The sequence below is a fragment of the Nematolebias whitei genome, chromosome 6 (genome assembly GCF_014905685.2).
Source record: "Nematolebias whitei isolate Nwh7 chromosome 6, NemWhi1, whole genome shotgun sequence".
Classification (NCBI taxonomy): Eukaryota; Metazoa; Chordata; class Actinopteri; order Cyprinodontiformes; family Rivulidae; genus Nematolebias; species Nematolebias whitei.
The window spans coordinates 48,848,707-48,859,876 of record NC_056503.1 but is presented as its reverse complement, the minus strand read 5'-3'; the positions used below and the strand labels follow the sequence as shown (position 1 = coordinate 48,859,876).

The 11,170-nt window shown below is 39.7% G+C and overlaps 1 protein-coding gene across 1 annotated transcript in view; it reads right to left on the bottom strand.

Annotated features, from left to right (window-relative positions):
- The window catches only part of LOC119411031 (aldehyde dehydrogenase family 3 member H1-like), a 35,320-nt gene that overhangs the window by 11,450 nt on the left and 12,700 nt on the right, over positions 1 to 11,170 (bottom strand). The window contains exon 6 of the mRNA XM_037677954.1: positions 5,688 to 5,976. Within this exon, the coding sequence (XP_037533882.1) occupies positions 5,688 to 5,976 (289 nt within the window). The remainder of the gene's footprint in view (positions 1 to 5,687; positions 5,977 to 11,170) is intronic.

The following is an 11,170-nucleotide window of genomic DNA, read 5'->3' as shown; positions in this document are numbered from 1 at the left end:
ACAAACCGTTTCCTTGTGATCTTTGTGGACAAAGATTTAGTCAGAAGACACATTTAAACAGACACGTGAGAGGCCACACGGGAGACAAACCGTTTACTTGTGAACTTTGTGCAAAAAGATTTAGTCAGAAGTCAAATTTAAACAGACACATGAGAGGCCACACAGGAGACAAACCATTTACTTGTGAACTTTGTGGACAAAGATTTAGTCAGAAGACCGCTTTAAACATACACATGAGAGTCCACACAGGAGACGAACAGTTTCCTTGTGAACTTTGTGGACAAATATTTAGTTTGAAGAACACTTTGACCTTACACATGAGAGTCCACACAGGAGACAAACCGTTTCCTTGTGAACTTTGTGGACAAAGATTTAGTCAGAAGACAGCTTTAAACAAACACATGAGAGTCCACACAGGAGCTAAACCATTTCCTTGTGAACTTTGTGGACAAAGATTTAGTCAAAAGTCAACTTTAAACTCGCACATGAGAATCCACACCGGAGACAAACCATTTCCTTGTGAACTTTGTGGACAAAGATTTAGTCGGAACACAAATTTAGACATACACATGAGAGTCCACACAGGAGCTAAACCATTTCCTTGTGAACGTTGTGGACAAAGATTTAGTCAGAAGTCAAATTTAAACTCGCACATGAGAGTCCACACAGGAGACAAACCGTTTCCTTGTGAACTTTGTGGACAAAGATTTAGTCAGAAGCCAAATTTATACAAACACATGAGGGTCCACACAGGACACAAACCGTTTCCTTGTGAACTTTGTGGACAAAGATTTAGTCAGAAGTCAAATTTAAACTCGCACATGAGAGTCCACACAGAAGTGAAAACTTTCTCACTGAAAATATTAAAATAACTTATAGGCCATGAGATGCAGATTTTATCTTATCGCCCACTTAAAATTTGTTTTGATTTTGTAAAAATAAATATAATTCTGTGACAATTTTCAACAAGTTACCAAACTATGATTTGCTCCTAGTTTCTTAAGAATACTTTGAAAATAAACTAATTTAACCTTAAATCATAATTTGGACTATAGATGTTGTTTCTAAAATATTGTTTCAGTGGCTGAAATATGTGGAGAGAACCAACCAACCAATCATATTATGTCTTTTCAAATGGCCAGGCTCCAAGAAATGTTATTCCTGCTATTTCTGAGGGAACTGTGATGTAATTAATTAGTAAATTGGTTAACCAACAAGTCTCTCATGTAAATGAACTAACTGTGTTTTAATGTAACTAACCTGTATAGTTTTTTTTATTACTACAATGTCATTCCTGTAAGCTGAGTAATGTTTACATCATGTTATAACATCAAAATATGAAATAAACAATGTCAGAATTGTGCAGGTTAAACTCCATCTTTATTGTAGTCGTAGGCTACTTTTATTTTACTACTTTTTATACTGAAGTATGAGTATGGGATCGGGGGCCCATTGCTACAGGCTGTTCACTCCCTATACAAGCAGTGCGAGAGTTTGGTTCACATTGCCGGTAGTAAGTCAGACCCTTTCAGGATGGGAGTTGGACTCTGCCTGTGCTGCCTGTTGTCAGTGATTCTGTTCATAACTTTTATGGACAGATTTTCACAGTGCAACCAGGGGATGGAGGAAGTCTGTTTTGGTGGCCTTGATTCCATCTACTCTTTGCAGATTATGTGGTCCTGTTGGCGACATCGTGCCGTGACCTTCAGCTCTCACTGGAGTGATTCACATCAGAGTGTGAAGCAGCTGGTGTTAATCAGCATCTCCAAATCTGAGGCCACGGTCCTCAGTTAAAAAAGGGTGGATTGCCCTCTTCAGGTCGAAGGTTATGTTCTACTTAATGTGGAGGAGTTCAAGTATCTCAGGGTTTTGTTCATGAGTGAGGGAAGAATAGAGTGTGAGATTGATAGACGGATTGGTGCAGCATCTGCAGTATTGCGGACTCTGTGCCAGTCTGTTGTAATGAGGAGGGAGCTGAGATGTAAGACAAAGCTCTCCGTTTACCCATCAGTCTACATTCTTACTTTCACCTATTGCCATGAACTCTGGGTAGTGACTGAAAGAATGAGATTGTGGATACAGACGGATGAAAAGAGTTTCCTCCACAGAGTAGCTAGACTCTCCCTGAGAGATAGGGTGAGAAGTTCAGTTATCCGGGACAGACTTGGAGTAGAACCACTGCTCCTCCACATTGAGAGGAGCAAATTGAGGTGGTTCAGGCATCTAGTAAGGATGCTTCAAGTATCAACCACATTATTTACCATGCGAGTTTACGGCGGTATTTATAACAGCTGTTTACTTAGCTCCGGATGATAATGCTAAAGACGCCCTGAAGGAGCTAACTAATAACATTAGCTCACTGCAGAACAAACACCCATAGACTTTTTATGTAGTAGCTGGTGATTTTAAACACGTAAATCTGAAGGAGACATTGCCAAGTTTTCATCAGCATGTGACCATACCAACACAAAGAAATAACACACTAGACCGTGTTTACACCAACGTGAAAGATGCATATAGAGCTTTAGAGCGTGATGTCACTTGTCCACGGCAAGGCGACTGATGAGATGGGATGGGACCGGATCCACCATTTTTATAGTCCTCCATATTAACTGTCGAAAACGAGCTTTGTCGCCAACTTAAAAAAAAAAAGTTTAAAACAGTTTAGCAATGGTCCGGACTTGCTTGACACCCAGATAATAAACCATTGCAATAGTCCAGTCTAGATGTGATAAATGGACCAGTTTTTCTGCATCATCTTTAGATCAGATGTTTCTAATGTTAGTGATATTACGCAGGTGGAAGAAGGAGGTTCTAGTAACGTTTTTAATGTGGGGGATAAAAGACATGTCCTGATCAAAAATAACACCAAGATTTTTAACATTAGAGCAGGAGGACAGATTAATGCATCTAAGGAGGGAGAAAGACTGAAACATTCATTCCTAAGGTGCTCGGGTCCAAAAATCAAAACCTCAGTCTTGTCTGTTCAACAGGAGAAAATTAAGGTTCATCCAGGTTTTTATGTCTTTAAGACATGCTTGTAGTCTAAGTAGCTGATTGGATTCATTGGGTTTAATGGACAAATATAACTGAGTATCATCAGCATAACAAAGAAAATTTATTCCATGCTGTTTAATAACTTTACCTAATGGAAGCATATATAAAGTAAAGAGTATTGGTCCAAGCACTGAGTCCTGAGGAACTCCATGACTAACTTTGGTGTATGAAGAAGATTTATTATTTACATTTACAAACTGGAATCTATCAGATAGATATGATTTAAACCATTTTAGAGCTGTTCCTCTAATCCCAATATCATATTCAAGCCTCTGTAGTAAAATATTGTGATCAACTGTATCAAATGCAGCACTGAGGTCTAACAGGACCAGTATAGACACCAGTCCATTGTCAGAGGCCATGAGAATATCATTAGTGACTTTTACTAGTGCTGTTTCTGTGCTATGATGAGCTCTAAACTCTGACTGAAACTCTTCAAACAGATTATTTCGTTGTAGATGTTCACGCAGCTGACCTGCAACTATTTTCTCTAGGATTTTTAGATGACATTTAGGTTAGATATAGGTCTGTAATTGGCCAGAATTTCTGAATCAAGGTCAGACTTTTTAAGTAAAGGTTGGGGGGTCCTCCTCCAGAACATTTTGAATAAAGTCAATGCCATTTCCTGCATTCTGGTGTATTTTAACGGTTGTTAAACATCTAGTTTTACCTACACAAGTAAACACTTGATTCAGTAAATATTTTAGAGCTAATGGCACAACAAGAAGTATCCTGACCAACAGCTGATTCAATTAATTAAAAATATTATACATTCAAAGGTGACGATTTGATGCCCACATTAAAATTAAATGCCTGTAACTTAGTTGACTTCAAATGTAATAAGATTATCAATGAATGTTTGTGACAAAGGATTTACTGATTATAACAAAGATTCCTTCAAGAAACCTCCCAGTATAAATCATAAAACCATAATGACTTCTGCTCGTTCTAAATCTGTCAAATGGCCTAAATCTCCTAAAGTGAAGGAGAATCATTTAAAAATAATAAATAAGATATATCCTGTAGCCATGTTTCTTGAAATAAGATTTAAATTTGATGTTGATTTGTGGGCCTTTTGTAAATCAGAAGATGAATCCCTCAAGCAATTTTTTTAATTTTTTTCATGTCAATACCAAGTGTTTGTTCAGACATCCGAAACTGGATTAATCTCAAACTTAACATTCCTTCTTTTGATGCGGATATAATTTTACTTTATGTGGATAACTGAAGCTCAGCTTTCTCTGATGCCATAAATATAGTCGTACTTACAGCAAAGTACCACATTCACTGTAGTAAGAGGAGAGATAATAAGCCTTCCTTCCTGTTTTATGAACAATTTTAAGTCATTCTGTTCTTCATTAAGTAGATTAAAAAACTTAAAAACTGCTAGAATCATATCACAACAGATAAAACTTATTGTTTTAATAAAAACAAGTTTTTTCATATAGTCATGCTCCTTTCTTTATTTATTAAGTTTTTTATGTTTTTTTTTTTTTTGTCTTTCATTATTTTGTGAAATGTAGTTATGACACACTTCACAAGTTTGTATTTGTATCTTGTATTTTTTTTATATAGTTTATGGAATTTTTTTTTTTTTAAATGAATAAACTTTATACCATACCATATTGTTGCATTGTTCTGTTTTGTGTTAATAAAATTCTAGGGAAAAAAAAACCTGACGGGCTTGTCAGCAGGTAAGAGGCGTTTACCTTCGATTGGTCAGTTGCTGACACGCCTACTGGATTGATTGACAGGTTGCGCCCTGGAGGATCTGACTCGGTACAAACCCCCCCAAAACAACAAACGAGAGCTGCAGCAGCGGCGCTGGGAGGAGGCGGGCGGCCCAAATGCAGCGGCAGCACAGCAGTGTCTCTGCAGCGCAGGGCTCAAGGAGATGACCAGACATTTCACTTGTGCCCTCACTGCTCTGGGCCCCTTAGAGATCGTGGGCCCCTGGGCACTTGCCCAGTTGCCCGTATGGTTAATCCGGCCTTGACCCCAGGCAAAGAACACATACAAAAACACTAACCAAAACTTTAATATAATGCTTTTTAAGAAGAAAAAAAATTCATACATTTTACAAGAAAATAATGCATACACAAATGTTTTTGAAAAGGTAACAATTATCTGTCAATAAGAAGAAGACCCATCCATCCATCCATCCATTATCTTTACTCTCTTCTTCCTTTTTGGGTCACGGGGATCGTTGGTGTGGGAAGAAACCAGAGTACCCGGAGAAAACCCACGCAGCACAGAGAGAACATGCAAGCTCCACCCAGAAAGGCCCCTGGACTGGGATTTGAACCAGGGACCTGTTGCCGAGAGGCAGCAGCTCTACCAACTGTGCCACCGTACTGCCTAAGAAGCAGACCAAAAATCATTATATTTGAACTATTTTAGTGTTGGACTAAACATGTCAATGATCCTAACCACCTGCGAATGCTTTGAGACACAGAGATAAAACAAAACTGGCAAATAACAAAAAACAGGTTAAATTGCTGAAAAATGTGAATATAAAATGAGTGGGGAAATCATTGCAGCAAACATTTATTTTTTGTTCTTGTTTTTACTGTGTAAAGACCAATGTAACTGTTCACTGCTGTATTTAGTTATAAAATCCTCTCCAGTACCAGCAGGTGCAGTTGAGGCCTGCAGCTATGAGCAGGATAACCAACAAAGCAATGAACAGACCCACGCAGAGGATGGTGACAACACTAGCCCAGATCAGAGTCTTCTTGGATGTGTCAATCAAGGGAGATTTGAGAGCCATACGTGCCCTGCGTGCACGCTGGTGGTTCTGAGGAGGGTATCGTGCCATATTAACTCGTTCCATGTTCAGAGAGCGCACAAGACACGCTCTGAGGTGACTCAGCCGGTCGAAGGTGTGTTTCCCATGGTAACAGCCCGTACCACTCTGACCTGAAACGGGGTGGGGGTGCACAAGTTATATCTCATTAAAATGAACTTCAGGTTTAATAACACGTTTAAAACCTAAACCTGTAAAACCTTTGATCAAAAATTGGATCAAATATAGCTTTCAAATTAACACTATCATCTTTCAGAATGTCGTAGCACATTTCAGCTCAATAGCTCTAAAAATGGCCAAGTTTTAACCAATCATTTCTTCAAGCCATGGCAGCCATCTTGAATTATTATTTTGCATTCAGTATGTGAAATGAATTGTTCTCAGCTACCACCACACCAAATTTCAGCTCAATATGTCTTAAAATGGTTGAGATATAACAATTTGAAATTGGCTGTTGTGGCCATCTTGAATTTTTCTATTAGCATTCATTGTGTGATATAGAGCTTAGCTACCACCACACCAAATTTAAACTTAATTATGGTAAATTGCTTCAACCAGCTGGGTTTGAGAGGACAGGAAGGAGAAACAAACATGGAATGGCAGGGCCAGGTGTACTTTTTATTGGAAGAAAGATAAAAACACATGAAAAGGATATAAATAATTAGAAATACAAACAGGTAGAGCAGAGTAAGTAAAGACAGCAGCAGAGTGAGGACATGTGGTCCATTTGTCCTCCAGCAGTTTACGCCTAAATCAACATAACTAAGGGATAGTTCAGAAAACCCAAGCCGACCCTAACTAAAGGATTTATAAGAAAGGAAAGACTTGAGGCAAGTCTTCAAAGTTAGACAATATGTCAGCCTCATTCATTCAACTTTTATCTATACAGGTTAGTCTCATTGAGCCACAAGGACTCATTTACAATAGAGACCTGTACAGACAAAAACTGGAAGTTTGTTCCACAAGAGAGGAGTCTGAAAACTCTGCCTCCCTTTCTGCTTTTAGAAACTATAGGAAACTCTTTGGAAACAATTAATCCTACAGTCTGCAGAGTGAAGTGCTCTGTTAGGAAAGTATGGAACAATAAAATCTGTAATATAAGATGGAGCTAGGTTGTTGAGAGCTTTGTACATTAGAAGTAAGATTTTGAATTTGATTCTGAGATTGACGGTGCCAATGGAGAGAAGCTAAAACTGGAGGAAGACGATCTCTCCTACCAACTCTCATTAAAACTCTGGCAGCAGCATTTTGGATCAATTTAAGAAATTATAAAGAATTTCTTGGGCACCCAGATAAGAAACAATTACATTAGACATGAAAGATCATCCTAGACTTGATACATGCATGGACTAGTTTGTCTGCATGATTTTTGGACAAGATGTTTCTCATTTTATTGATATTACGCAGGTGGAGGAAAGCTGTCCTGGTAACCTTTGTAATGTTGGGGTTAAAATACATATTGTGATGATTGTGCCCTCTGCTGATGTGTCTCAGTCTTGTTTCCTTTTGTGTGATTGCGCAATTGGCCACACCTGTGAGCCTGACAGGTGTTCTGTGTTTAGTTCTCGTCAGTGTCTGTATTTAAGTGTGAGTCTCTGTGCTATTCGTTGTCATGGCATTGTCTCCTGTCGCCTCTGTCTCTTGAGTCTCTTGTGATTCCTGAGTTATGCAAGTTTGCAGCCCTATCAGCTCTTGTATGTTTTTGGATTAAACAATTATTATTTTACCTTCTGAGTCGTTATGCTGCCTGCACCATTGGGTCTGACCCACACCAGAACGTGACAGAATGCCAGGACCAGACTAAGACCCAGCAAGCTGCCCGTCCTTGGCTGCGCTCATTCCGGAGGATGAGCGGTGGCTCCACAGTGTTACTTGGGCACCGTTTCACACTGTATCCAACCCCAACTTCCTGTGGGCAAGATGGGTGACTTTCTGGGTGAATTCCTTGAACTGCTGGGTCTAATCGAGTCCCCGAGAATGAAGGAGCTCCTCGATATGGCGCTGGAGGAGCAACAGGTGCTGAACAGGATCTGCCGGTCCACTGAGCCTCCTATTCTGCCACCAGAGAGCCCCATGCTCACTGCAGTCCCTGTGGTGGTTTCCACCCCTGTCACAGTCCCCGTCGTTTCAACACCTGCTGCAGCCCCTGCGTTCTCTGCATCAGCCACGTCTCCTGAGAGTTCCACGTTTCCTGAGAGTTCCGCGCCGCCTCCTGCTGTGGGGTCCATGCCACCTCCTGCTGTGGAGTTTGCACCGCTTCCTGCTGTGGAGTTTGCACCGCCTACTGCTGTGGTTTCCACGTCCTCAGAGGGTCCTGAGTATGCAGAGAGCCCCAAGCCACCTGCAGCGCCTAAGGTCTCCACGCTCTGTCCTGGTTCCTCATCTCGACCTGAGGTTTCCACGCTGCTTGAGCGCTCTTCAGCATCCACGGACCTGCTCCAGTCTTCTGGACGGTCTCCCGGACGCCCACCTGAACTTTGCCCATCTGAACTCTGCCCCAGCAATGGCCGGTCGCCGAACCACCTAGTCTCCTTTGTGTTTGCCCCTCCGTGTTTGGTTCCCGGGCTCCATCCTGTCGGTTTTTGTTTGTTCCTCCTTGTGTTCCCCATCCTCCTGGTTGTTGATGTTAAAAGTGATAGCTCAAGCATAGCCTTTAAAATGTAATAGAATCAGTTGGTTTGACCCAAAACGTCTGCTTATCTACTCATTCTCATCATCACATTCTTGATCTGGTTTTGCTGTATGGCATAAGGATTAATAACTTAGTAATACATCCTCAAAATCCTGTATTGTCCAACCATTTTTCAAAAACCTCTGAGTTTACATTAACTGACTACACAGCCACTGAGAGTAAATTTCATAGTAGTTGTTTATCAGAGAATGCTGTAATCAAATTTAAACTATCTCTTTCATTTTTGTTTTCCTTTGTCTTGCAGATTAATTCATCGGAGAGCAGTGACTGAGATTAGAGTTACATTCAGGCCTAAAAAATCCGACCCGACCTCAGCCAGTAGCCATTTTTTCCAAACCCAACACGATCCGATAAAATTAACTGTAACTACAGGCCAGAAACGAAAACAAACAAACAAACAAACATTGTTTTTATTCAGCTTTTATGGCTTTGTAAGCAAATCAGACATTTTAAAAAACGTATTTCAAAGAAAGGAAGATATAAGACTTCTTGTTTCAACAAATGGATATTAATATACAAAACAAATAGCCCCAAAAAATAAAAATTAAAGATTATACAAATGAACAAAAATATTTTTAGAGCAAAATTATTTGGAAAAATATAAAACAAAGCTATTTTAATTGAACACGCTGCTCGCTTCGGCTTTTGTAGATGCTGCTACTTCCTTCATCGCAGATGACAGCAGGTGCGGAGACGCGCGCGTCCGGTGATCAGCAAATCCATCCATCCATTATCTTTACCCACTTCTTCCTTTTCAGGTAATGGGGGTCGCTGGTGCCCATGTCCAGCCATCACTGTGCGAGAGGTGGGGGACACCCTGGACAGGACGCAAGTCCATTTCAACCGGCGGGTCAGCAGACACGCACGGCCGGTGACACGTTGCCCATCTGAGCTCGACGCAACTTTTTTTTACTTCTTTAAACCGGCTTATTGGACCTGCCTCGTCCTCAACAAGTAAATTAACGCAATTTTATATTGTGCATTCTTATTTAGTTTTCTTTGTGCTCTATGATTCGTTAAACAGCATCACAGAAGCTTGAGCCCACGTGCGCAATTATTGCGCAATGCGCCAGCGAGCTCGTCAGTCTGATTAAATGCTGCACTCTTCTTTCTTTCTTCATCTTCTCAAAATATAGATTTACTGTCTCCTCCTCTACAAGAAGATTAAACACAATTTTATATTGTGCATTCTTATTTAGTTTTATTTGTGCTGTAAAATTCATAAAACTACATCTAAGACCGGCCCGACCCACACATCAAGCACATTATTATGGCCCGGGCTGGGACAGGTTCGGATTAGAAATGACAATGATTAGAGATGACAATGATTAGAGATGACCTTGTTGATTAATTTACAACTTCAATGCAAACTTCACTTGATAAAACTGCACCGCTGGAAAAGAAAGTAATAAAATCAGAGAAAGCTGGCTCCTTGGTTCAATTCTGCTATCAGACCAGAGAGCTGCTACCGCCAGGCCCAGCCAGGAGTAGCTTGAGTCATGCTGAATAGACGTGGACAAAGAAGAGTAGACTCAGTGGAAGATAATTCAGACAATATGGAGGAAAAAAACAAGTCACTGGACTTTATGAGTGCAGAACTGACAAGATTAGCATCTCAGCAAGAACTCCTGATCGGTCTGATTGAGGAAGTGAAGCTGTGGAAAGTTCTGATAAGTGACAGAGACAAGAAGATGCTGAACTGGAACAAAAAGTAGATGATCTGGAAGAATACACAAGACGAGATGATCTGGTAATACTGGACTTGAAGTTAAACACCGGACATATGCAGGAGTTGTTGCCAATGTAAACACCACAGAAGACGCACCACAAGAAGAGCTGCTGACTCTGGAGCAACAAGTAGTGACTTTTTTTACAAAACCAAGACAATGATCCAACACGAGGACATTTCCATCTGTCACACCTTCCCCAGTAAATCAGAAAAATTCAAACCATCTATAGTTATCAGGTTCATTAGTAGGAAATCAAGAAATAATTTAATAATGCAAGAAAAAAAACCTGACGGCAACAAATGTATACATAAATTAACATTTAACGAAAAAATGGAAATATTGCAAGTGAAGCAAAGTTGTTGAAAAAAACAAAAAATAGCAACTTGGACAAGAAACGGAAACATTTGGATCAGAGTAAAGGAAGTGTCTCAGGCTAAAATGATAAAAGGACTTAAGGATTTGGAAGGACTTAGATGAGTTCAGGAGGGGACAATTTATAAAACTAAATCAATGAAACAACTTCATACACAAGAAACTAACAAAATATACGGACAAATGAACACATACATTAAAATATACAACATACGAAGACTCAGACTTTAAAATATATAATGTAAATGATGTGGTTGCAAATTTTTTCCTGTTATAAAATATTGTGAATATTACAATGAAGAGCAATTTAATGATATTAATAGGACAAATGGAGGTCTCTCTAAAAATTATTTGTGACCAGATTAGATCAATTTATTGCTAAACAAAATAATATAAGTAGCAGTCAGTATGGGTTTAAAGCAAAAAGCTCTACATTAATGGTTCTCATGGAATTGATAGAACAAATAACAACTGCTGTCGATCTAAAACAATATTGTGTTAGTTTTTTTTTTT